Source organism: Phascolarctos cinereus, unplaced genomic scaffold (assembly GCF_003287225.1).
Source record: "Phascolarctos cinereus isolate Bilbo 61053 unplaced genomic scaffold, phaCin_HiC Scaffold_4;HRSCAF=312, whole genome shotgun sequence".
NCBI classification, from domain to species: Eukaryota; Metazoa; Chordata; class Mammalia; order Diprotodontia; family Phascolarctidae; genus Phascolarctos; species Phascolarctos cinereus.
In genome coordinates this window covers 657424801-657451327 of record NW_027555847.1, presented here as the reverse complement: position 1 = coordinate 657451327, position 26527 = coordinate 657424801, and the positions used below count along the sequence as shown (strand labels likewise).

General features: G+C 46.8%; 4 protein-coding genes across 6 annotated transcripts in view; 2 read left to right on the top strand and 2 right to left on the bottom strand.

Annotated features, from left to right (window-relative positions):
- LOC110214264 (DNA (cytosine-5)-methyltransferase 1-like) overlaps positions 1 to 10042 on the top strand; it is a 39084-nt gene extending 29042 nt beyond the window's left edge. The window contains exons 17-27 of the mRNA XM_078151810.1: positions 431 to 509; positions 789 to 920; positions 1087 to 1369; positions 2914 to 3055; positions 5377 to 5543; positions 6340 to 6517; positions 7050 to 7245; positions 7821 to 7984; positions 8379 to 8495; positions 8928 to 9018; positions 9918 to 10042. Coding sequence (XP_078007936.1) covers positions 431 to 509; positions 789 to 920; positions 1087 to 1369; positions 2914 to 3055; positions 5377 to 5543; positions 6340 to 6517; positions 7050 to 7245; positions 7821 to 7984; positions 8379 to 8495; positions 8928 to 9018; positions 9918 to 10042 — 1674 coding nt within the window. The remainder of the gene's footprint in view (positions 1 to 430; positions 510 to 788; positions 921 to 1086; positions 1370 to 2913; positions 3056 to 5376; positions 5544 to 6339; positions 6518 to 7049; positions 7246 to 7820; positions 7985 to 8378; positions 8496 to 8927; positions 9019 to 9917) is intronic.
- Positions 10043 to 12055: 2013 nt separating this feature from the next.
- On the top strand, positions 12056 to 17343 carry EIF3G (eukaryotic translation initiation factor 3 subunit G). Its single transcript, XM_020994971.2, has 11 exons — positions 12056 to 12165; positions 12423 to 12469; positions 12607 to 12690; positions 12878 to 12966; positions 13365 to 13424; positions 14730 to 14834; positions 14942 to 15131; positions 15392 to 15499; positions 16669 to 16805; positions 16943 to 17049; positions 17212 to 17343. The coding sequence occupies exons 1-11, from the start codon at positions 12080 to 12082 to the stop codon at positions 17225 to 17227; spliced, it is 1029 nt and encodes a 342-aa protein (XP_020850630.1). The 5' UTR covers positions 12056 to 12079; the 3' UTR covers positions 17228 to 17343.
- A 257-nt stretch (positions 17344 to 17600) lies between these two features.
- On the bottom strand, positions 17601 to 20796 carry P2RY11 (purinergic receptor P2Y11). The gene is made up of 2 exons (XM_020994970.2): positions 20694 to 20796; positions 17601 to 20133 (listed from the first exon to the last, which is right to left on the bottom strand). The coding sequence occupies exon 2, from the start codon at positions 20126 to 20128 to the stop codon at positions 19070 to 19072; it is 1059 nt and encodes a 352-aa protein (XP_020850629.1). The 5' UTR covers positions 20129 to 20133; positions 20694 to 20796; the 3' UTR covers positions 17601 to 19069.
- A 156-nt stretch (positions 20797 to 20952) lies between these two features.
- PPAN (peter pan homolog) lies at positions 20953 to 26301 on the bottom strand. Of its 3 annotated transcripts, none has more exons than XM_020994968.2 (12): positions 26183 to 26300; positions 25879 to 26049; positions 24058 to 24159; positions 23810 to 23860; positions 23557 to 23727; positions 23144 to 23220; positions 22822 to 22926; positions 22616 to 22739; positions 22428 to 22506; positions 22186 to 22315; positions 21925 to 22097; positions 20953 to 21837 (listed from the first exon to the last, which is right to left on the bottom strand). In XM_020994968.2, exons 1-12 carry the CDS (start codon positions 26198 to 26200, stop codon positions 21593 to 21595), a joined length of 1446 nt encoding a protein of 481 aa, XP_020850627.1. In that variant the 5' UTR covers positions 26201 to 26300; the 3' UTR covers positions 20953 to 21592. The 3 variants fall into 3 exon arrangements, with proteins under 3 accessions (XP_020850627.1, XP_020850625.1, XP_020850628.1); XM_020994966.2 differs by having other exon boundaries at positions 22822 to 22929; positions 26183 to 26299; XM_020994969.2 differs by having other exon boundaries at positions 21787 to 21876; positions 22822 to 22929; positions 26183 to 26301.
- Between the last annotated feature and the right edge of the window lie 226 nt (positions 26302 to 26527).

The following is a 26527-nucleotide window of genomic DNA, read 5'->3' as shown; positions in this document are numbered from 1 at the left end:
TCTTATAGATAAGGAAAACGAAGTCTTGGAAAAATCAAATGATTTGATCAAGGTCTCCAAGCAATAAATAAGTATCAGAGGCAGCATTTGTACTCAGGTCCCCTGACTCCACAGCCAAAGGTTTTCTTTTGTTTTTTGTTTTTCTCACTGTTTTACATAGCACTTAAGGTTCCTTCCAAATCGCCCTCACTTCAGGCTTCTGTGAAGTGGTCTAGCTTTTATGTCTCCCCCCCCCCTTAGGCAGTTGGGGTTAAGTGACTTGCCCAGGGTCACACAGCTAGCATCAAGTGTTTGGTCTGAGGTCAGATTTGAACTCGGGTCCTGCTGACTTCTGGGCCGGTGCTCTATCCACTGCGCCACCTAGCTTAGCTTTTATTTCTTGACATATTTTCTTGACATAGATAACTAATCTTAGCTTCTATCCTCCTAGGCCTATATTGCCAAAAAAAAAAGTTTTGAAGACGTCCCAAGTTATGCCCGTGGTGATAAGCACAAAGGAGAAGGCAAAGGTTTGTTGTGTTTCTGTGGTTTCATGACTTGCCCACTTTTTGTTTTTATAGTCCAAATGAAACATGAGGTCAATTGGGTATAAGCTCTTAAATCTCCTAAGGAGCTTTCAGAAAGAATTACTGTATTTCAGCAAATCCCTTCTTTTCTCTTATTCTGTATTTTTTTGGCATTTCCTTTGAAATAGTAAGGGATTGGGAATTTCTAGGGAAAGTAGAATCCCTGTTTGGTGTGACTTTGGGGTTAGCAGTTGTTAACTAATAAGCAATGGGCTTCTCCAGGCAAAAGCAAGGGAAAATCTGTAGCAGTGGAGCCAAGTGAGCAGAAAATAACAGAAATAAAGCTGCCCAAGCTTCGCACCATGGACGTGTTCTCTGGCTGTGGAGGATTGTCTGAAGGCTTTCACCAAGCAGGTAAAGGCAGCAGGTTTTTGCCCCAAATGCTCCAGTTTGAGTCTTTTGTTTTCTTGGAGGGCTCTTCTATAAGAGCTCTTGAACTCTAAAGAGACTATCTTGCTTTAAAAATATGACTTGCATAGCACATCTTCCTTAAACAACAGACGATTTGTTTTTTCTCCAGGAGTATCTGAAACACTGTGGGCCATTGAAATGTGGGAGCCTGCTGCCCAGGCATTCCGTCTGAATAATCCTGGGACTACTGTGTTCACAGAAGATTGTAATGTTCTCCTGAAGATGGTTATGTCTGGGGAGAAGACCAACTCCCTGGGCCAGAGGCTGCCTCAGAAAGGAGATGTAGAAATGTTGTGTGGTGGCCCACCCTGCCAAGGGTTTAGTGGCATGAACCGCTTCAACTCACGCACGTATTCTACATTCAAGAACTCCCTAGTTGTCTCCTTCCTCAGGTGAATGGCACTGGGGAATAATTTTTCCTTCATCTTAGCTTGTAGTCTTTGCTTGCTGCTTGCTGGAGGTGGCAAGCATAGGACATCCTCACGGTGCTAGTGAGGATGGCCTTGCTCCAGAGCAGGAAGTCCCTTCTTCCTCTTATTGGAGCACAAAGATTCTGTCTTTCCACTTTCTGCATGGAAATTTGCTACAGAGAGACTTGCCTTGGTTCTTTTGTGGGAGAAATCTGTGCTTGTAGGTCATTCTATCATGTAGTCACTTCTAAAGAGTTCAGACAACTGGCTGGCTTGGCAGTAAGGCTCTCTATGGGAGTCATTTTAACCTAAGAAATGGCTATGGGAAGGGTTGTGGAGCTCAACAGCACTTCCCTCTTCCCCATCCACTCCCCATGTAACTCCTTTCAGAGAAGGAGGAAGAACTGATTTTTCCCTGAGCGTGCCTGTTCTGATACACTTGGGGTGGGCTCCATGTTTAACCTTTTCTTGAGGTTCTCCCACTCTACTTTCCATACCAATGTGGGGGAGTGGGGAGTAGAGAAGGTTTGAAGTACCTGTTGTTTGAAAGGATTTATCTATATTGAAATAAACTAGTTCATGAAGGTTTTAGTCTAGATCAGGGATTCCTAACTTGGGATTTGTGAACTTGTTTTAAAAATACTTTAATAACTATTTTCAATATCATTGGTTTCTTATGTATCTTAATGTATATCTTTAAAACACTAATCTGAGAAAGAATCATAGGCTTCAATAGGACAAAAAGGTGCATGACACAGAAAAGGTTAAGAAACTCTGACCTAGGGTAATGGTCACAGCTCCATAGGGCTCCTCTTCCAAACTCAAAGGCTTAAAATATAGATTATTAATAAAACTAAATCTCTGAAGTTCCAGGTAGTCTTTGGATCACAGAACTAGAAACGACTTTTCTCTATCCAGTCAGATTCTGTATAGTCGATTATTCACTGACTTTCTCCCCCTAAACATAGTCAGGATACAAAATTCTTTATCTAAGAAGAAAAACCATTAAATACAAACAACTTGGAAAACATCTTAGAAGGGCAGAGAAATATTTAATAAAAAACAAAACAAAACAAAACAAAACAATGCCACCCATTACATACGCAATAAAACAGAAGGGAGAAGTAGTAAATTCAACATTACACCAATAGCTTCAAGTAAATGGAGTTCAGTAACTCCCAGCTGCTTTGTGTTAATAAGATGAGCAAGTTAGGGAAATGGAAAAAGCTGTAGCAGACACCAAGCTCCCAGAAAGTCTGCTCTCTGCAGTTGTGGTCATTTCTGTCCCCATCACCGATTCTGACTCTTTCCCTCTGGCTTCTCTCAATTTAAAACTGGCTCTGAAACAAGAAAATGCCACCTTCCAAGCCCACAATAGCTTCATCTCAAGGCTGATGGGAAATAAAGGCCCTGGGAGTTGTAGGTTTTAGCTGCTTAGCCCCATTCCCTCCAGTCCAAGTCTTGTCTGAATGACTCTTAAGCTTTCCACAAAGAATCTTACTGGACTTGCTTTCCTTCCCTTGCAGCTACTGTGATTACTACAGACCTAGGTTTTTCCTACTAGAGAATGTAAGAAACTTTGTGTCATTCAAACGTTCCATGGTCCTGAAGCTGACCCTCCGATGTCTAGTTCGAATGGGATATCAGTGCACATTTGGTATATTGCAGGTAGGCTCGTGCTAAGATACATGGGGGAGATAACCAAGGAATATGACACTGATGTCACTATCCCTGTTCTTCCAATGTTGAAGAAAAAAATTATAGTTATTTAAAAAAATGGGCTAATTTAGATTTGGGGGCTGGGTTCAAACTTCAGCTCTGCTATTTGATACCTGTGTGACTTTGAGCAGTCACCTGGTCTCTTTGGGCCTGCATTTCCTCATCTGGAAAATAAGGGGTTGGTTTAAGTAACCACTGAGGGTCCTTCTAGTTCTAAATCTGTCCTCCTGACTGTTACTACATGTTCTTCTACTACATTTATTTCTTAATGCTTCCTATCGATGATTAGAATGAGCTAAAGTTCTGGCATTGGTTTAAAACAAGACTTGTCTCATAAGATGAGACAAGACAACAAGACTTGTCTCATAAGACGAGACAAGACAAAACAAAATTGATATGGGGGAAAAAACATTCTCATCTCAATGAGTTGCCTCTCTTGGTAAAGTAATCAGCTTCTATTGAAAGTCACTTTTTTAGAATTTAAAACATCTCCTCTAATGCCTTAGATGAAAGGTCACATATCCATCCAGCAGGTTGGCTTTGCTTCTGACCCTCAGACTTTTTTCATGGTTGTTATATGGAACATGAGTGTATTAATGGCATCAGAATTCGACTGTCTTGTGCTGTCTTAGGAAACGTTGAAGAGAAGAGAAGGTTGTGAGTGGAGGAAAGGAATGATAATTAAGCTCCCTTAAACTGAAAGTAGTGAGGAGTTTGATTTTTTTTTTCCTTCAGTGTTAGATGTTGTTGAAAGATTATAGTTAATCAAAGACGATTAATCAAATGTGATATTAAATGAAATCAAATAATCAAATGAGTGCATATGTAAATTGCTTTGTAAACTTTAAAACACTACATAAATGTTAGCTATCATCATCATCATCATCATTATTATTATTATTATTATTATTATTATTATTATTATTATTTATAAATAGATGATCTAGAATGATCTACTGTGGTCAGAAAGTTTTAGCTTGGTATGACCTGAGATTTGCTGTGACTAATCTTGGCAAAGTAAATTCAACAGTAACCTTTAAGACTAAACAGCTGAGGGGCAGCTAGGTGGTGCAGTGGATAGAACACCCTGGCCCTGAATTTAGGAGGACCGAGTTCAAATCTGACCTCAGACACATACAACTTACTAGCTGTGTGACCCTGGGCAAGTCACTTAATCCCATTGTCTAGCCCCCGCCCAAAAAAAAACTTAAATAGCTGAATTTTTATCCTCCTTTTTGCTTGTCTTTAAAAAATACTATTTGTTACATTGGATGACTCTTGAGAGGGATAGAGATAATGGGGGAACTTATGGTAATGAAACCCCTTCCCACATACATTAATAAGCTTATTTTTAAAACTACACAGCTGCCTTTTTTTTTTTTTAAAGGCCACAAAAATTTAAGGTAGTCTCATGCTCCCAGTGGCTAAGTTCTGACCTCAGGGGACCGAATCAAAAGGGCAATTTTTTCCTCTATGGCTCATGTCTTGGTTCCCAGTGACACGGCCAACAGGGTTCCCAGCTCCTCTTATACAAGCTTTTGGGGGAGCGAATGCATAATGAAGACAAACTTTGTCACCCCCCAGCAAATACAGAAGGCACAAGACTTAAGGGACCTGCAGACAGATAAAGAACACCAAATATTCCCAGAAAAGGGTAAACCCTCCTCAGAAGGAAACTGAGTGGAATTCAGAGTGGCCACCAGGGCAGCATCACCATTCTGATAGAAGCCTGCTTAACACCAGATTATCTGGGAGGCAGCCCCACTTTCTGAAACCCGTTCCCCAGGAGACACTGAGAGAGCCAATCCAAATAAATGAATACATCTTTGTGTTGCCTTGGTTGCCATAATTGGCAATTTTCTCTCCTTTTAAGTTATCAGTGGGCACACCTGTGTCCTAATTTCATGTAAGGAAGATCCTTTTGTCAAGAACTAAGTTTTGGTTCCTGAATAAACATTTTCCTAGACATACATCTTTAGTTTTCCTACTCAACAGGTATTTCTAGAACCCAGAAATACTGGTGACTTATTTTTATGATGGGATAGAGTCTAGGCTTGTGGATTAATAAGAATGGGGAATTTCCTGAACAGAAACTTGCCATACCTATACAGACCTACAACTCAGCAGTAATTCAGTCAGGGGTGAGACTTGAAGTCAGATCCCCCATTAATTTCCTGTATCCTATTATTCATCGGTAACTTTTACATCTTAATATTTCTTATCTGGCTAACTTGGTAGAAATGGTGTGTTTCTTTGTCTTTTGTGCCTAGGCTGGCCAGTATGGCATTGCTCAGACAAGAAGAAGGGCCTTCATCCTGGCTGCAGCCCCAGGAGAGAAACTGCCCAAGTTTCCAGAACCCCTGCATGTTTTCACACCCAGAGCCTGCCAGCTCGCTGTGGTAGTGGATGGCAAGAGATTTGCTAGTAATATAAAGAGGTAAAGGCATTCAGAACTAATAACTCTTCCCCCTAAGAACCTATTTCCCAAAGCAAGTGTGACAAATTCTACTAGTCTGAGCCTGTTCAGGGTCAACAGATGGGGGTAGGGCAGGCTGGAGGTCATAGACAGCAAAAAAGAAGAAAGGAGTTTGGGGTGGGGGAGGAGAGGTAAATATGATAGAGAAGTGCAGAAAGTAACTAAAAGCTTCCATGCACAACACAGAAGTAGACTTCCCTTGTCCTAGACTTAGCTTGGACCAGTCTGATTTGGGAGCATCTGTCTTAAATTCTTAGTTGAAGTATTGGCCAGAGAAGGAAAAAGAGTCTAGTCTGATGGAACGTCTACAAAAGCAGCATCCTTCAGGTGTAATGATTTTAGGGCAGCTAGATGGTATAGCAGATAGAGTGTGAAATTTGGAATCAGGAAGACCTGAGTTCAAATTTGGATTCAGACACTTAGTATCTGTGTGACCCTAGGTAAGTCTGTTTGCCTCAGTTTACTCATCTGTGAAATTGGGATAATAATGTCTACCTTCAATGGTTATTGTGCAGATCACATGAGATTTGTAAAGTGCTCAGCATGGTGCCTTGCTGCATGGTAAGGGCTACTGTAAACATGAATTGTTGTTACTATTGCTACTTGGCACATATCAAATCAACAACATTTACTCTGTGCTAGGCACTGTGCTAAGCATTAGGGATACAAAAAGAAACAAAAGACAGTATTTACCCTCAGGGAGTTTGCAATCTAAAGCAGAATCAAGTGTGTAAGGTAGCTGTCTTTTTTGTTTTAGGCTGAATTCTGCTCCATTTCGAACAATAACTGTCTTTGACACAATGTCAGACCTTCCAAGTATCAAGAATGGTGCCTCAGAAGAAGAGATCCCTTACAAGGGGGAGCCCAAATGTTGGTTCCAGAAACAGTTAAGGGGCTCACAAGATCAACAGATCCTCAGGGACCATGTCTGTAAGGTAACTTTGCTGCCACGGGAATCTTTCATGTGCTCTCACAATCCGGGTTAGTGGATATTCTTCAACCACATCCTTTAATATACTTCAGTGATGTTCACTGGCTTACAAGGCCACCTAGTAGCACAATCAATAATCCTCTAACCTAAGACATATTTACAAAAGTAACCCCTAGAACAGGGATTCTTAACCTGGGGTCCGTGGATAGATTTCAGGAGATTCATGAACTTGGATGGGGGAAAAATTGCATCTTTATTTCAATAGAATTTATTTTCTTTAATCCTATGTATTTTATTCTACACATTAAAAAAAACTTTTTGAGAAGGAGTCAGCTTCACCAGACTGATTGCCAAAGAGACCCTTGACACAAATATGAAAAAGCCCTGGACTGGAGTGACTCCAGGAAGCAAAGTCTTAAGTTCTAAAATGCTTTTTCTGAATTGTGTCCAATGAACCAGAATAGATCCTTCTGGGGCCTGGCTGGGAAGGGTTTGGGAGAAAATAATCAAAGAGCTAACCTTGACTTTGGTTGCAGGAAATGAATGCTTTGGTGAGTGCTCGAATAAAACTGATTCCTCTGACCCCAGGGTCAGACTGGCGAGACCTTCCTAACATCCAGGTACACATCTCAGATAACACTGTGACCAGGAAACTCCGCTATAACCATAATGATAAGAAGAATGGACGCAGTAGTACTGGAGCCCTCAGAGGGGTCTGCGCCTGTGCCAAAGGTAGGGTGTGTGTGTGCTCTATCTCAACAGGAATCAGTTTATGCCCAATTCTTCCTTGATTCTAAGCTATCTTCATTTTGCTATGCTGCTCCGAGATCACTGAGGGAAGGGAACAAAATGTTTTTGAGCAGTTGAGTGTTTTCCTATCTTAATAGTTTTCACACCCTATTAAGTAGCATTTTTTTAACCTTTATTTAAATTCCATTGTATGCGCCAGTTAGTGGGGATACAAAACCAAAATGGAAATTGTTCCTGCCCTCAATGAGCTTACATTCTACTGGGGGAAAACAACAGATGGAAGAGTAACACAAAACTATTATGAACAGCATAGTAACTTTTCTGGAAGGAGGACTCTAGCAACTGAAGCATCATGATAGGCCTTCCGTGGGAAGTAACACTTAAGATGAGTAATGGAGGAAGGAAGGAGTCTATTCGAAGAATGGGGATAGACTTTTCAAAGGTGTGGAGATCGTGTACTGATAATAGCAAGGAGGTTAGACCTTAACTCTCATTTTATTCAACTGGATACCAAAAAGCTAATTGCCTCTTAATTTCAATCTGGTCCTTCTATTTAGGTAAACCTTGCAATCCTGCAGATAGACAGTTCAACACCTTGATTCCATGGTGCCTGCCCCACACTGGGAACAGGCACAACCATTGGGCTGGGCTCTATGGAAGGCTGGAATGGGATGGCTTCTTCAGCACTATAGTTACTGATCCTGAACCCATGGGCAATCAGGTAAGGGCATGCCAGTGGGAGGAAATGAAATTTACCCATTTTCCTACCCTTGCGGAACCTAAAAATGTTGGTAGCCTCTACTTACCATAAAGCTGCTCAAATGACCTTATGTTTTGAGGCCCATTTGTCATTCCTAGGTGGCCTTTCAGTTCAGGGCATTGTTTTCATTGCCACTTCTCTCCGTACACTTTCCAATGATCCATGTCCCAATGGAGCTCCCCATCCCAGGACATGGTCTCCTAAGCATTGTTGCAGTGAAGGGTGATCCTGCTTTTTGGCCACTGCGTTACAGGAAGGAGACTTGTCAGCAGTGTTATTTTTCTCTAGTGCAAGTTCATGCTTTCTAATGAAAGGAAAACTTGGGAGCTGATGGCACGGATTCTTGGGTCCACAGGGTCGAGTTCTTCACCCAGAACAGCACCGAGTCGTGAGCGTACGGGAGTGTGCTCGGTCCCAAGGATTCCCAGATACCTACAGACTGGTTGGCAGTACTTTAGAGAAACACAGACAGGTCAGTGTTCACTTCCTATAGCTATTTGAATTGGATGGGGAATGCTATAGCTATTTGAATTGGATGGGGAACACATTTCTGAGGCTAATTCTTCATTAGGAATTCTGTCATTGCTTACTGCAGTTGATGCATGAACAAAATGAAGTCTTTTCTTGCCAAGTGAATATCTGGTATAATTTGCATTTGGCTCACCCACCAGAAGGCTTGAGGTGGCCTTGAGGCCTCTAAGAACAAGATCCACTCAAAAGCAGACCGGGGAATGGAATGAGAATTGTACCTTGGGGTAGAATGGCACCCTGATTCAAGTCCTCCAAGACCTGGTCAGAGTGCTGCTGTCTTCTGTGCTGAAAAACCAAGGTGTTCACAGGGATCTTTCTAGGCACAGGACCCTATTACACAACACCAAATTCTATTCTCCTGTTTCCCATGCAGGTGGGTAATGCAGTGCCTCCACCCCTTGCCAAAGCCATAGGCCTGGAGATCAAGCTCTGTGTGTTGGCCAAACTGAAAGAGAATACCGCAGGTAGGTGTCAGTATGGCTAGAGGACTTTCTGGTGTGTGAAATGGATTGTGTGCAATTGTATTTTAGGGGTAGTGTGTGGTAGCTCAGCTCTCCCCTTTTCCTCCCCTCATTGCTCACTGAGTCAAAGCAGACCATAGGTCATAGAAGGGAAATCACCTGAGAGAGCCCCTCTTCTGGATGGACTTCTTTACTGGGTATCAAATGCTAAGTAAAGATTGAGGATTCTAATACCCCTCCCTGCTGTGTCTAGGAGAACAGCTATTGTGCAGAGGAGAACTCTAGGTTCTATTTTAGTCTAGAGACTCTGTGTGCGTGTGTGCGTGTGTGTGTTCCACCATTATCAACTGTTGCTGTCTGTTAACATTTCCATATATTTAATAGGATTGTTATTTAACCCAAAACATTTAAACCATCACATTTGGCAGTCATGATACTATGCTGTCCCTTTCTATTCAAACTTAAACTTGTCTTTAATTTCTTTTCAGCTAAAATCAAAGAGCTATGAGAGACAGAGCTATAGTCAACTGCTGTTCTTAATGAGCCAATCTTTTTATTCCGTTGTACTCATGAAGTGCCTTCCTCCTTTGCTGACACTGAGCTGTTTTTAATGTTCAAGATATTAAATTATGAAACTGTAAAGTGCCTATTATATAGTCTAGATTTTAAAACTATTTTAATTATATATTAAATGTAACTTCTAGCGACTGAACTATTTTTACAGCTTTTATATACATTATAATAAATCTTTTTAAATGATCAAGTGTCTTTTCTGACTCTTATGTAACTCGAAACTATTTCTGAAATTGTTCCAGTTTCTCTCTGGCACATTAGGACTTTGGACTAGGCAGCTTGCCACAACTTAATATGTTTTCAGCTGGAGAATGAAGTCTCCTTGTGAGAGGCATCTTCTGCTATGAAAAGGCAGCAAGATGCCTTGGTCAAAGGAAGGAGAGCTATTTCTAGTTCTAGAGTGAAGAGCCAAAGGCCTGGCCAGGATGGCAGCTATGTAACTCTAGACCTCTAAAAGCCCTGCTAAAACAGGGCTCAGCACTATATCAATACTGGGTGTTCAGGGACTGCCATTATACTTACTAGGGTTTTTCCTTGTTTAAGATCATAGGATCTGGGGCAACTAGGTGGCACAGGGAGCGTCCTCCCTGGAGTCGGGGGGACCCGAGTTCAAATCTAGCCTCAGATACGTGCTAGTTGTGTGACCCTGGGCAAGTCACTTAACCCCAATTGCCTTGACCAAAAAAAAGGGGGGGGGAAAGATCATAGAATTTAGAGCTGTAAGGAAACTTCCAATGGTCTGCTCCAAGACCCTCATTTTATGGATGATGGAACTAGTAGGAGGATGAGTTTAATCAAGTCACTTGACAAGTGTCAGATCCAGGATCCAAACCTCAGATCTTTTTTACTATATAACCAGTACTGTTTTCACTATATCCATTGCATTCTGTAGGTTTAGAGGCAGTGAGGTGGTACAATGAATAGAATGCTGGGCCTGGAGGCAGGAAGTCTAGAGTTCAAATCTAGCCTCAGACACTTGCTAGTTGTGTGACCCTGGACAAGTCACTTGACCCACTTGCCTTGGTTTCCTCAACTGCAAAATAGGGATAGTAGCACCTTCCTCCCAAGGTTGTTATGAGGATCAAATGAGATCTGTGATCAATTATGCCAGTGCCTGGCACATAGTAGGAACTTACTAAATTATTCTTCAAGTTCACAGCTTCTGTACCAGCTGACCTCCTCTTTCATCTTTCAAAATGTAGTGAATACACTGCACTCCTTCCCTCTGACTCCTACCCATCCCTTTCCTTACTATTGCAGAAACATGGTTCCCCCAAAATGTCTGTTTCCTCTACCTGGGGGAAATCAGGAGTGGGTGTGGGATTGCTCCCTGCAGGGGAGAGGGTGGCAGTCAGTTTAACTAGTGTGTGTAGAGAGTAAAGCATTCCTCTTTTGCCTTTAGCTTTTCTGTGAAGCCTGATACTTTGGGGTTTATTGGCTAGATTTCTTTCTCAAAGTCCGGGCTTAAACCAAACTCACTCTGGAGCTCATGGATTGGACAACAATAGGTCCCTGTGAAAGAACCACTTCATGGTTATTTTTTTTTGGGGGGGGCCTCGAGGCTCAGAGTAAATGCAAATAGTAACTTTCACTTTTGACCAGCAACCTTGAGGGTCTTCACAACCTAGTTTGATTTTTTTTTTATTAAAGGGGCCATCCTTGATTTACTACTTTTTTAAAATTAATTTTGAATTATCAACAATAACTTCCATAAGCTTTTGAGTTTTAAATTTTCCTCCCCCTCCCTCTCCAAGACAACTAGCAATCTGATATAGGCTACATACACATTCTTATTAAACACATTTTCACATTAATGATGTTCTAAGTTAAGAATTAGAACCACCAGGAAGAGGTAACAAAACACAACAGAAGGGAAAAAATATAGCAAATAGTATGCTTTGATCTGCATTCATATTCCATAGTTCTTTCTTTGGATGTGGATAGCATTTTCCATCATGAGGCCTTTGGAGATGCCTTGACTCGCTTCTTAAAGAGTGATCATAAATCTTAAAGATGAATCACTGAATAGGCATTACTCACTCAAAGTGAGAACATGAAAAGACTTTAGCTTAAAAGGGCCAGGGTCTCCCACTGCATCCTGGGTCATCTCCAGTCATCCTGATTGATATCTGGCCCCTGGACCCAGATGGCCGCGGAGGATGAAGTGAGGCCGGTGACCTTGCACAGCCCTCCCTAACTCAAATCAAAGTCAATTGCAAATAATGTCGTCATCTCCCTGATGTCATGGTCCTCTTCGAGAACAAAGGACAAACACAAGATACTTTGGGGCACTAAGTCTGTTCCCTTTTGTAGGGGAAAGAAAAGTGGGATTGGGGGCGGGGTGGGGGGAGAGAAGGGGAACACAGATGGCTGAGGAGGGGCAGAGAAGGGGTGGGAGAAGTTCCCGTCTGCACCAGGCAGCCTCCTCCACTAGGGGGCGCCGTGACGACGGAAGCGCCGAGAGGCGTCCCAGCCGAGGAGGCGGAAGTGGATGGCAGGATCCATTTCCGTTTCCTGTCTTTGGCCCGGGCTCAGGCTGCGTGGAAGATCCGGGAAAATGCCGACCGGAGACTTTGAGTGAGGAAGCCGGGGCCGGGTCGGGGTGCCGGGGGTCCCAGGCGCCGAGGCTGGGGGTGGGAGGGCGGAGGGGACCCCCAGGCCGAGGCCGGGGGGCGGGAGCGGGAGCGGGGAGCTGACGGTGTCCTCGGCGCCTGGACCGGAGCCGAGGCCTGGACTGCAGCCTGGAGCGGGCAGAGCGGGCGGGCGGGGCAGGGGCGAAGGGATCCCGGGGCGCCGGTCTTTGGGCCTCCCTGAAAGGCTCTTTCCTCCCGCAGCTCGAAGCCTAGCTGGGCCGACCAGGTGGAAGAAGAAGGAGACGATGGTGAGTCTGGTCCGGCTGACCAAGAGCCGCCTCTACACCCCTCCCCCACTCCCTCTGGTCTGGCGTTTCCCTTTCTCCTCCTCCTTCCCTTCAGCCTTCCTCGAGGATCTAGCCTGATCTCTGCCCCTTCCCCACAGACAAGTGTGTCACCAGTGAGCTCCTCAAGGGGATTCCATTAGCCACAGGAGAGCCCAACAGTGAGCCAGAGCTACTACCGGGTGGTGAGTACCCCAACTGCGTGTGTGTGTGTGTGTGTGTGTGTGTGTGTGTGTGTGTGTGTGTCTGTCTGTCTGTCTGTGTGTCTGTCTGTGTGTCTGTCTCTGTCTGTCTGTCTCCCTGGAGGGAGGGTACGGTTTTGTTATGATCTGGGTCTCCATCTATTCTTTTCCTTGGCTGTTTCGTTTCCAGCTCCTCTACCAGCCCCCAAGGAAGTCATCAACGGGAATATTAAAACCATCACTGAATATAAGGTAGAAGAAGATGGCAAGAAGTTCAAGGTGGGCTACACTGGTTTCTGGATCCCTTCCTACCTTTTTCTTGTCTGGCCTTTGGGTCAGACAGGTTTGGGGGCCCCCGTGAATGAAAAAAAATTTGTGGAATGTACTAGACACTGAAGATGCAAGTACAACAGGGATACAGTTCTTGTTTTCTAGGTGCTCTTAACGTGGGAGACCACATATATAGGCCAGTGGTAGCATATATGCCTTTATAAAGGAGTGTTTTGATCTGAGAAGTTATAGGGTTGGTATTCGAAATCATTGCAGAGTTAATGACACATTTTCCAGTAGCGATGAAAGTATTGATTTGATTATCCTACCTAAAAGAAGAGGTAGATGTGACCAACCCACTAAATGGATTCTTCCCCAATCCCTCTCTTTTCTTGTCCATTTTACAGATTGTCCGTACCTTCAGGATTGAAACTCGGAAGGCATCTAAGGCAGTTGCAAGAAGAAAGGTGAGAACCATTTTGGGGTTGGATAAATTATCTTCTTTCCATATCTTTTTTTTCCAAGGCCCTCCTTGATGTTCTCTTGTTCTCTTGCATTAGCTCGTCATAGTAGATAGCCTGAAACAATGGAAGGAGTGCTAGACTTGAAGTCGGGAGAGACCTAGGTTCTAATTCTGACCCTGACACTTAGCAGCATACATTCCTGGGCAAGTCATTTAACTTTTTTGGACTTTAGTTTCTTCATCTTTAAAATGAGTATAAAAAAGCTCCACCTGACTCACAGAACTGTGAGAAAAGCTCTTTGCAAACCTTAAAAATCTACATAAATGTGAGTAGTTGGATCTAATGATTTTACACATATTTTTTTTTGGGGGGGGGCGCTAGGCAATGGAGTTAAGTGACTTGTCCAGGGTTACACAGCCAGTAAGCGTCAAGTGTCTGAGGCGAGATTTGAACTCAGCTGCTCCTGACTCTAGGGCTGGCGCTCTATCCACTGTGTCACCTCGCTGCCCCTACGTGTACTCTTAAGCGAGGAATAGTGAGGACTCCTAATGCTTTATTGGTTTTTTTCTGGGCCATGTATTTACTTAGGAAAGGACGTTTTCTTGGAATTGGGAAAAGTTTGGGGATCAAGAACTAAATGAGTGAGGGAATAAATGAATAAATAGGAGGAATAGATGTGAGAATGGATTCAGAATATGAATATTTTTCCAGTCTGGAAAGATGAGAGCTATGAGGAGGCTGGGTCCAAAGCTAAAATATTTGGGGAAGGGAAAACATAAAAGCAGGCAGACTTAGCAGACAAGGATGGCCCATGGTAGGGATAATTTTGTAAACTCACTGTCTTAAAAGTATGTATTGAATTCAATTCAGTTCAACATATTTTTACTAATTACTTCTCACTCAGAAAACAGGCTGATTAGTAATATATCTCCTTATTTGTTCCTTTAGTGTTTTAAGATTAATAAAGTGCTTTGTTCACTTTGTTTTCCCTCCACCTGAAAAGGCTGTTTTGTTGAGGAAGGATTAGACTTGATTTTCTGCAAGGAGGGGAGGGAAGTGGCAGAAAGGAAGATCTTGGTTCCATCTGAACTGCTCCATGTGGGCTACCACAGGAGGTCAGGAGTTTCTCAGAACTGGAAATCGGTGACAGTTTAGGGATGTAGTAGGGAAAGGTTTTGGTACATACCTCTTGATGGCTTTCAGCTTCTTAAACTTCCCTGGGGAAGCTTCACAAAAACCCCATTATGATGGGTTATCCAGCTAACCTGCCTTGTCTTGTTCTGACCCAATGACTTTTCCTTTCCACAGAACTGGAAGAAATTTGGCAACTCACAGTTTGATCCCCCTGGCCCAAATGTGGCCACCACTACAGTCAGCGATGATGTTTCTATGACATTTATTACCAGCAAAGAGGTAATTCATGGGTGCAGGATCTGGGAAAGAGGTCCTAAGGGTGGGTTAGAAGCAGTCCCCTCAGGGCAGAGCATTTCCAATCTCAAGCTCACTTCCCCTCTCCCAAGGACCTGAATTGCCAAGAGGAAGAGGACCCAATGAACAAGCTGAAGGGGCAGAAGATTGTGTCATGTCGAATCTGCAAGGGTGACCACTGGACAACACGTTGTCCCTACAAAGATACACTGGGACCTATGCAGAAGGAACTGGCTGAACAGCTAGGGCTATCCACTGGGGAAAAGGAGAAGATGCCTGGAGGTTTGGAGATGGTGCTTGGGCTGGTGGGCATGTGGGAATGTCTCTGTAGGACTTTTCATTGGGGTGGCTTGTGTAACTTTGTGAATGTCACTGTTTTGGGGCCACAGAAGTTTGGCTCTGGGGGGAAAGGGAAGCTTCAACAAGATGGGAGTCTCCTTGGTGGGATTCTGGTGGAAGCAGCTTATCATGGCCTTCAAAACAGCTGGGTGGGAGGTTGGGGCAGGCCCTGGGCCATTCTCAGCCTATGTTTACTCCCACAGAGCTGGAGCCTGTGCAGGCAGCCCAGAGCAAGACAGGGAAATATGTACCCCCAAGTCTTCGAGATGGAGCCAGTCGCAGAGGGGAGTCTATGCAGCCCAACAGGAGAGGTATGGAAGGGACCCTAGGAGCAGGGTTGGGCTGGGCTGAGGTTAGACTGGAAGTTGATTGTTAAGAACTTAGAGTTTGTGGAGTCCTTTGCATAGAGCCTAGGGGAAAGAAAGTGCCCTAGGATGGGACATGGTCCCTACTCTCATGAGGCTTACAGTTTAGTAGGGAAATAAGATGCTAGTACAATGTTATTTTGCAGTTGAATTAGTGAGTTAAAAAATAAGTATCCTATGTGAGGTCTGAGGGAGCAGCTCATCTGACTGGGCTGTCAAGGAAAGCTTCCTAGAAGAACTGGCTTTTGACTTGGGTCTCAAAGATGAGCAGAAGTCCATCTGATTGGAGGAAGGAGAGCACTGCTGGCATAAAGAACAAAAGGCTCGGTGCCTGGAGAATGCAGTGCCTGGGCAGGGTCAGTGTAGGCCAACTCAGTTGGAATAACATGAGAAAAGGTCAACAGTGTGGGCATCACCTGTTTCTAGAGTGCCTTTGATGACAGAGAAGTTTGAACTTGACTCAGTATTGAGCCACTGAAGAAAATTTTTTAAGAATGGATTGATTGATATAAATGTAATTTTGCTTAAGAAAAAGTTGGAGAGAGAAGAGCAGGGGAAGTGGAGGCAGGGAGCCTGAGCACATTTGTAGAAAGATGAAAAGGGGCAAGTGACAAGGGAGGGATCAAAGATGCAAGAGAAAGGGAGATTCCTCTTGCAGCAAGGTCTTGGAGAAAGGTGGGAGAGAAATGGGATTAAGGGCATGGGAAGAAGGCTTAGCCTTAGGTCACTATTGCATGTCACCAGTATTCTCTAAAGTAGAAGGCTATGTCATCTGCTGTCAGTCAGCAGAAGGTTGGGTATTTGAGGGTTGGAAGAGAAAGGAAAAGGTTTGAAACAATGGGATCTTGCAGGCAATTGGTAAGGAATGCAGTAACAGGATTGTCGGGCTGTGTCCACAGCCAAACCAAGGTTATGCATCATAAATTTCGATTAAGTTAAATCAGCTTTAGACAGAGCAGGGGTTTCTGTCTTGGTTCTGCTCTGTTGCTTCTCCCAGGGCTAGGGGTGGGGTGTGATGCTGTGGGACTGGCAGCTACCTTGTAATTATCTAGCGTTACTGCCTGTGTTGGGCTGGGCCTTTCCAAGCCATACTCACGTTTGCTTGTCTCTTCCAGCGGATGATAATGCCACCATCCGAGTCACTAACCTGTCAGAAGACACTCGAGAGACTGACTTGCAGGAGCTGTTTCGACCATTTGGTTCCATCTCTAGAATCTACCTGGCCAAGGACAAGACCACTGGCCAGTCCAAGGTAGGACCACTGACTGGGTATGTAAGAGGTATTTTCTGGGTGAAGGGAATGATAAGGGGATGGGATGACTAACCTATAACATGGAGATTGTGTTCTGGATGGAGGGAAAGCTAATTCATCCTTAATGCCTTCCCCAGGGCTTTGCCTTCATTAGCTTCCACCGGAGAGAGGATGCTGCTCGTGCCATTGCTGGTGTGTCAGGATTTGGCTATGACCATCTCATTCTTAATGTGGAATGGGCCAAGTAAGTTTCTACCATTACCCATCATCCATCTCTGGCCAGGATCCCTGGGCCTGAACCTAACTTTGGAGCTGGGCCCGGCATCCTCGATACTCTCATGAATGATTTCTGGGTTGTATTCCCCCTTATTAAGAAGTCCTAACTGTCTCTTTCCCATTTCTGCAGACCTTCCACCAACTAAGGTTGCTATGTCCACTTACTACCCAGTTGCCTGGATTGGAAAAGGATGGGACTCTGAGGAAGGGGGCTGGAATGGAAGCCCCTTACTGGCCAAGGGCAATAAATATTCACACCTGCCCCCATGTCTCTTTTTTTTTTTTAATTCTTCTAAGTCTCAGGAACACATCTCAGACCAGCAGAGAGCCACGTGGTGCCTGTGGCTATCCACGATTGACCCAGCCTCTTCCTTGGCCCCGACTCTGGCTGAGAGCGCTCACCAGGTGGCGCCTTCCCTCCCTTCTTGGGACTCTCAATACAGGCTCCCTACCCACAGCTCCCACCCTCATCCTGCTTTAGGGCACAAGTGACTTTCTTGCTCTGTTAAGTCATTCAGAAGCCTTTTTTATTCAGTGCCTGTTTTGTTTCATTTTTCTCTTTAACAATTTTATTTACATCAATCACTTCTTCATGAAGTGGTCGTTTCACTTCACTCTCCCCATATTAGAATCCTCCCTCATTACAGAGAAGTGCTAACAAAAACAAGTTGGTCCATGTCTGAAAACATGTTTTGTTCCATGCCTGTTGTCCACCTTGGCCAAGAGGAGGGAGGGAAGCGTGGTTCACCATCAGATCCACTGAGAGTGGATGGACAGACACATTGGTATCAATCAGGAAGATTTCCCTTAATGTTATCGAAATAATTTTGTCAGTTATCCTGATTTTGCTTCCTTTGCATCAGTCATATCTAGCTCTGTGATTTAATGCCGCGTGACCATCGACAAGTCACTTAATCTATAGGTCTCAGGGTTAGCCTCTGTGAAAGGAGAAGTTGGGGAGGGAGGGTGAGACTTCTGGCATCCCTGCCAGCTCCATGTCTATGGTCTTAGGAAACAGTCTTCCCATATTTCTCTGATTTCTTCATGTTTGTCACTTGTTACAGATTGCATTATATCCACGTCCTGCGATTTGTTCATTCCCTAGTTAATGGTATCAACTTTCTTTTTAGTTCTTTGTGACTACAAAAAGTACTGTTATAAATATTTTTGCAAAAATGTGAGCTTTCCCATTGTTTTTGACCACATAATTATTTTTAGAATACTATTTGTGGCTCAGGATTCAAAGATGAGTTGACAGCCCTCACCATCTGGGGACTTATAGATTGAGAGGTGGAATAGAACCTGTGCAGGAAGGCATATGCAAGGTCTGGGCAAAGGAGAAATGTTAAAGGAAAATTTGAAAATATTTTCAGCTTGGGCTTGGGGGGTGTTGGGGATTAATTGCTGTGTGAATCTGGCATCTGAGCTGAGCCATGAAGGAAGCTAAGGCTTTGGATTCATGGATAAGTGCGTGTATTATAAGCCCAACAAACGTGTGTAGGGGGTGGAGTAGGAGATGCCTTCCACTGCAAGGAACCCTTAGCAATCCAGTTTGGATGGAACTAGAAGGTTTGGAGTAGGGGGAGTTCAGAGCAGGAAAGTTTTGGAGCTTTCCAAAGGAGTTTGTATCTTATTTTAGAGGCGATAGGCTCTGAAGTTTTTGACTAGGGGAATGCTAGCACTGTGTTGGCAAGATGCTTAGGATGGATTGGAAAAGAGAGCCAGGTCTGGGGGACTAGTTAGCAAGGAGCAAGGGAATAGGAGAGTCAAAGGCCACTTGAGGTTTCTAACTTTGGTCACTTAATTCTTGCATCGGTCTGGCACAGTGGTTTGACGGAGAAGAGGCAGGAACACAAGGTCCTTTCTTGCCCTCCATCCCTGTCACCCCCCACCCTTGCTCACTAAGTCATAGGCTCAATGCTGGTCTCAGACAATTAAGTGTCCTAATAAAGCCCCGTTTGACATGCTGCTTTGCGTCCTGTTAGTGGTCAAGGTTGAGTGGGACTTATCTGCCTCAGGGATATTTCCCCACCCATAGTTCTCCCACATAGTCTTGGGCATCGGAGGCTTGAGGCCACGGCTGTATAGAGCAGTGGGTGGAAGCACATGGCCAGAGGCACGAGCCCTCTGCTTGCCTGGTAGGCTAGGTATAGACCAAGGTCCAGAGCAGCCACAGCCTGTGACTCGTTTGAGAAGCTGCTGCAGCGGTCCAGCCAGCGCTGGCGGGCCTGGACATTAAGGACATGCATGATGTGGTATGGGATGTAGGACATGGCATAGAGGACTACCCCACCACCCACCAGCACTCCCACCTTGAGCTTCTCTGGCCTTGTTATATTAGGGTTGGTCAGGATGGCCTGGCTGATGGCACTGTAGGCCAGGAGAGTGAGCAGGAAGGGCAGACCGCAGCCCAGCAGCGCCAGCACCAGGCTGTAGACCCAGTAGTCTGGCAGATGGTCATCTCCAGCTGTTCCCAGGCATTTAGTACAGCCCTCAGGCTGATTCACATGGCAATGTGCCCCTGTGCCATTTTGGGGGAAGACAAGGTGGGAGAACTTGAAGGTAGGTGCTGCCAGGGCAGCCACAAGACCCCAGCCAGCCAGGCTGATGGCCCAGGCATGCTTGGGTCGCACATGGCCATGGGCAAAGAAAGGGTGCACGATGCCCAGGTAGCGATTGAGGCTTATGCAAGTGATGAAGAAAATGCTGCTGTAAAGGTTACAGTTGAAGAGGAAGCGCTCGAACAGACATGCAGCTGCCCCAAAGCTCCAGTGTTTGGGCGGATAGAAGTAAAAAACCAGGGGAGGCAGGGAGAAGGCATAGAACAGGTCGCTGACAGCCAGCTGGGCTGAGAAGATGATGGCTGGATGCCACGGGCGCTGCTCCTGGGTACTGAAGCGGTAGAGGACCAGGCCATTGCCCCCCACGGCCACGAGGAACTCGACCATTAGCACGGGCCACAGGTATTCCTCCTGGTACTGGCTCAGGGTTTTGCTAGCTCTCACCAACATCCCGGGCAAGCAGGTGCTGTTAGGTGCTTGGGTCATGGTGCCTGGGGGAAGGGGAGGCAGGCCTGAATGGGCAGCTTCCTTCCCCAATTCCAGAGGGTGGTACCCACCCACATGACCTCAAGAAGGGGTCTTGGAAGTCAGTATGAAGTAGTGAAGAAGGTTGCACGTAGGAGTCAAGATGACTTAAATTTTGACTCAAACTAACTGAATTTGTTTGAATAAAGTTTGAATTGACTCCAATTGTGGGACCCTGGGCCTCAATTTGCTCATCTGTAAAATGGGGATTCTGGATAGGCTGGTCTGCCAAGATGCCTTCCAGCTCATTATTTACTTCAGCCCCTTCATGTCACAGAGCAGACCCAGAATCTGCTTTCTACCAGTTACTCTGGCACATACAGAGATTTCTGCCCCATACCCTGCCCCCACCTTCCCTGCTCTGCCCCATGTATTCTAGTTGGCAGTGGAGCCTGAACCCCATCTGCCTAGGGAGAAAGTACCTGTGCTTTAGTAGGAGCAGAATCACTGCTCTTGAGTAGAAATGACATGAGGCAACCCTACCCCCCACCCCAATCCACCTTTTCAGTTCCCAGTTCCCCTTCACCTGGCCTGGCCTTGCTCCTGGTGGTAACAGCTAGCTCTCCTCTGCTGCCTCAATCTCAGCTCCCAGGTTCTGCTCCCGCCTCTCGGTCAGACGGCCTTATTCCTCGCCCCCACCCCGGTAGCTAGCCCCTCCCTGAGCATACTTCCTTCCTCATTCTCACACCCCCACCCCATAGTCCAACCAGAATCCTCAGGCAGACAGCAAAACCAGACTGTCTAGCTCCTCCCGCCTACCAGAAATAACGCCCAAATGCAGCAACTGTGGACTCCATTTGCTTCTTTATTGGGGATGTAAAAGCACAAGCCATTACTTTTTATCATTACTTTTTATCCAGACTCCATGCCAGCCAAGACCACCTTCTGAGCCCTAACATTTTCCAGGCAAGAGGCTGGGTAAGTGGGAACTGTCCAGGATTCTCCAACTCGCCCTGCCCTCACTGGTTCACAACTTTATCAGACAAAGCCCACTTTCCTTTAGTTGTTCAGTGTCCTTTGGGACATGAGCCAGGCTAGCAAATACTTGCTCCCAGAATAGCTCCGGGGGGTTCCACACTGCAAACGGGGCTATCTCTCACTCAAGTGGCTTCATCCCTGGAGGCCCCAACTCTTTGAATTGCTCCCCACCCCCAAAACAGATCAGTAACTAGGATACAATCTGTGTCATGTTTCATGACAATCCTGAGTAAGGTGACTACCCTCCCCCACAAGCAAGACCAGACCGGAAACCAGACCTTACTTCACGGACACCCCCCATTCCCCTTCCTACCAGTCAAGGAGGCCTCACAGACTATATTTAGCGAAGGAAATGGTTTTCTTATCCTTAGAAACCACAAGGTTCAATGTATTTATTCCCTCCCCAGAAGAGAGAAATGGGCAATCAGTCCACCCTTCAGCTGAATCTCAGGTTCGTGCTGCTGCTGCTGCTGCTGCGGACTTGTGGTGAGGCCTCCTAGAGGCCAAAGCTCTTCCCAGGGCTTGACTACGAGAGAAGTGGCGAGCTGTGGCTCCTTTGGGTCGTCTGCCTTTGGCTGCTCGGAACCTCCCCTTTGGATGCCGACCTCTGCCGTTCTGTGGTCTCTGGTCACCAGAGACCGGCTGTCCAGGGGACCTGTTAGGTCGTCTCCTCTTCACCTTTGGGAACATGTCTGGAGAGGAGAACCATCAGCAGGGTGGGGACAGGAGGCCTACAGGTACAGAGTAGTACCACCCAAGATCACCCCTCTCCAACTCACCCTCATCTGGCTCTTCACCAACTGCTTGGCGAAAATACTCTGCCTCATCCTCTTCCTCGTCAGACACGTGGGCTCCGCCATCAGGCTGCCCAGGGTCCTCTGCCTCGCTGTCCCCGTTCCCCTGGTCCACACTTGGGGCCTCTGCACGCTGCATACCCTCCAGGCTCCGTTTCCTAGCAGGGAAGAATCAAGCTTGTGACTCAGGCCTTCTGCCTCAGGATGCCCTTTCGTCCAGTGTCTACTCCCTTCACCCCCACTAACCTGTGGGCCTCCCGCTGCTCCTCCTTCCGCTTGATGTCCTGCTCCTGCCTGCCCCGGCGCTCAGCCTTCAGCAGGAGTTTCTGCTGTCTGGTGGCCAGCGTGGCCTTCAGCTCCTCCTCAGACTTGTGCACTGCAGGGAGGGAACGTGAGGAGGCCCCCTCTGAGCACTGCTGCTCCCCACGGCTGTGAGGGAGGATGTTTCTGTCCCCACCCCAATGCCGCCCTTCCCTTCCCCGTCCCACCTAAGCCGTGGTAGAGGACGCTTCCATCCCCGAGGCCCTCCTGGATCTTGATGAGCTGCATGGTTATCCTGGGGCCAATCTGGTGGGGTGGAAGAGATCATGGGGGTCTGTGCAGCGAGCAGGGCCAGAGGCATCTCACATCAGTGGCGGCCCTCGCTGGCTGGACTCGTCCCCTCCCCAGCTCTCACCTCAGTAAGCCGCACCGCACTCTGCTCCGCCTTCATGTTGCCGCGGCCAGCATAGGCTTGGGGCAGCTCGGTCACGTTGTGCTCCCCATCTGGCTCTGCCTCACTCTCTGACAGCCCCGCACCCCTGGGGAGACATGGGAATGGGCTCGGCTCACGGCAGTGAGGGCCCGAGATGGCGGCCCCCCCAGCCCCCCAGCCCAGCTCACGTGGCAAGCAGCTCACTGACATCCTCCAAGCGGCTCATGTCGGGGAACTTCTCTTGCAGAAGCTTCTTCATGCCCCGACTGGCACCCACAGGAACCACCTTCAGGCTGCTGCAGGGGTTGAAGGGTTATGGAGGCCCCCAGGGCCTTCCCTCCCTCCTCCTCCTCTTCCTCACCCTGGGGCTCAGAGCGTTTACTTGGACACAATCACAACGTCTCAGCAGAGATTTGATCATCATGGCTATCCAGGGCTCAGGGCTGTACACGTGCACGCCCTAGACACAAGCCTATGCACAGGAACCCAGGCATACACTCACATACTCACTAGTGTCGGAACTGGAGCTCCTGGGAGTCGGGGTCATAGCTGAGGAGAAGGCAACGCTTCACACAGTTCAGGTTCACCTGGCAGGGAGAAAGGAGCACTGGAGAGGCCCACGCCATGATTCTAGCAGCTGCAGCTTTAAGGTAACATTTATGTATACTACCTGACAGGTAAGATGCACTGACATACTATTACATACGTTATCAAATATACGAATGTTTTTATTTGCTGACACAACCAACCTTATGGTCAGCACTGTCAATGCTGTCCTCATTTTATTGATAAATAAACTAGCTGAGACAGGTTTGTCAGTCAACTAGTGCCTGAAACAGGATGTGAACTCAGGTCTTCCTGACTCCAAGTCCAGCTTCCTCTAAAGGCAGCATGCTTTTTTCAAGGACTCCAATGGGTCTAACCTTGTGCACGTTGATGGATGGAAACATGTTCTGGAACACAGAGGCAGTGAGCTTCACGTGAAGTCCATGGGGGCCAAAGCCGTTGAGTACCAAGAGTGGCGGGTGTGAGAACTGCTGCTCGTGCATCCGGTGACGGCGCAGGGAGGAGACAACGTCCCGCACCAAGGAGTACTAGAGGTGGAGGGGGCAGGCTGACCTCGGCTGCCGAGCCCTCAGCCTCCCCGCCGCACCACTTTGCTACTTGACCCCTCACCTTGGTGACTCGGAAGGTCAAAGTAGGGCCCCCAGGAAGACGGATCAGCCTCTGAAGGAGAAAAGGGGCCGGATCACAACTTGTGAAAAGTAGAGTAGCCAGGGCCTTTACTGGGTGAACCAAATGTATCCCCTGGCTATGGGGGAATATAGGAAGGGATTAGCAGGGGACAGGGAAGCTCAAGCTCTTTTCTGGGAGCAGGGGAAATAGAAGGGATCCTGGCTATATGGGAAGGAGGCATCACTCACAAATGTCACATTCTTTTCTGTTTTGCTGAAGATGAGGAAGTGAGAGACGCCAAGAGGGCCAGCCACAGCCACACAATCCTTAAGGGAATTCCGCCGGCGAACCTACAGTGGTGTGTAAAGTACAGAGTAGGAGTGACGTCAGAATTTGAAACGGGGGGGGGGGTCCTCCTATAGGACAAGTTATGAAAGATTAGAAGAAAAGGTTTGGGAGTCAATATCTTGAGCAAGTTCTAGGGAATTTAGTTGGGAGACCCAGGCATAATAAATTTCTGGGTGATGACTTATGATACAATTAAATAAATTTGCCTTGAGACTTATTAATCTGATTATGGTATGTGTATGTGGGGTAGTTAAAAATGCAAAAGCCAGAAAACCACTCAAATACACCTGTAATTCAGACAGATATCTGAAGATGGGGGAGATGCCATTTGCTAGAAAAGGGATTCCAATAAAAGCCATGGCCTCAAATATACAAAGTCAGAGTTAACAAACAGGTGAACTAAAGACTTCAGGGAACACCAAGTCTAATACCTTACTTTACAGATAAGGAAACCATGGCTCAGGAAGTGATTTGCCCAGTCATACAGCCAGTAAATGTCAGAAGTGGTACTTGAACTCAGGTCCTCTTAATGGAAGTAGTTAAATTTGGCTTCATAAGTATTCTCACAGTTGGTGGGAATGGGATCATGGAAGAAAAAAAGGAACAGATATGAGGGTTGTGACAGCAGAGTTTCCTATAGAAACCAACGTGGGAAAACGGAGAAACCCAAGGGTTCGGTGCCCAGTGGGGAGCCTGGTAATAAAATTCTGAAAAATTGGGCTGGCTGATCCTAGGCCCTTATCCAAAGCCCTTCCATCCTAGAAAGTGCTCAGAGCTTTCACTCCCCCTTTCAATCTGTCACCTCCACACCAAGAGGCATGAGACGCAGCAACATAGAAATAGGAGAGAATACACAAACCAGAGGGGGGAAGCATGTGTATATAGCATGTGGATGAGGCTTAATAGGATAAGAAACAAGTGATATTGCTAATTACTTGCCTTACAGATAACTTTATTCTTCAATTCTGGAGAAATCCAGAAGGGGAACTGCTATTCTAGACCTAATTCTGATCCAGAAGCAGGAGCTAGTTGGCAAAGTATGAATATTCCACCACATTTTATAATACATAAGGTATATAAGCCCATGTCACCATGGGCAAATCACAACTTTTAGGTGTCCCAGGCAACCCTCTAAGACTAGAAGACAGAGAAGAATTGCAGATTTGTATGTAGGAGGTTTCTAAGGTCCTCCTATAACTCTCTATGATCCAAAAGCAAGGAAATTACAGGTCAAAATGAAAAAAAAGAATCCAGGAACAACACTGATATTTACCCTGGAATCACAGAATCTCTGAGCTGTAATGTAAAGCCATCTACTCCAAATCATACCCAATCTCCCCCCAACCCCTATCCAATCATAGTATTAAAGCAGGAAGGGATCTTGAAGACCCCTCATCTCACAGAAAGAAAACAAGGCACAGTGAGATTAAGTGACTTGTCCAAGGTCGCACAGACACATGGAGATGGGGCTTCAAAGCCTCCTTCTCTGGTTCGTGATGCTATAAATTAGGCTAGGGGAAAGTGGTGGTGGTGGGGGCGTTCTGCTTGGCCCTAGGCCCAGCGGGAGGCCCGGGAACACCCGGCTGGATTTGCAGAGGTGCCTGCAGGTTTGATGTCAGGGACCCCGGGGTTCCCCCCACTCCCCACGCTGGGGGTCACGATCATGAACAAGGCCGGGCAGCACAGGGCCAGCTCCCCGAGAGCGAGGGGCGCGCACCCACCTGCAGGGAGCTGGCAGTGTAGGGCTCCATGACCCGCCGCACGTCCAGGCTGAGCTGGCGGACCCCGGGGCCGGCAGGGCCGCGCGCGAACACGAAGGAGTGCGGCGCGGACGCGTACGCCTCCAGCGCGCGGAGCTGGGCCGCCGCACGTGCGCGCTTCTGGTGCTGGCTCTGCGAGGGGTCACAAGGGGAGAAAGTGAGAGAGCGAGCTCCCGCACGCTCACCTACCCTCAACAGCCCCCCGCCCCAGGGTCCCCGCCAGGAACCCCCTCACCCGGCGTCCAAACCGCGCCCGTAATCGCACCTTCCCGTGCCGCCCCATGACGCCACCACGAGCACAAGGTCCACTACGGGTACGAGATGAGCCGCGCGCGCAATCCGCAGGAGCAGGTTGCACGCGAGCCTCCCGGAAGCGTCGGGAGGAACTTCCGGGGCGGGACCAAGGGGAGGCGGAGAGAGGCGAGGAGCCAATCATTTTCTTCCGAGGCGGGAAATCGTCACCCAGTACCTCCTCCTAGGAAACGCCACGAATGGCCGTGACCCTCCTCTTCCTCCTTTTTTTCTCTTCCTTCTCCTCGCAACAGCGCCTTCTGGCGGCTGGGCAGGTCGCGCATGCGCACTGTGACAGTTGGCACCCGTTTCCCTTTCT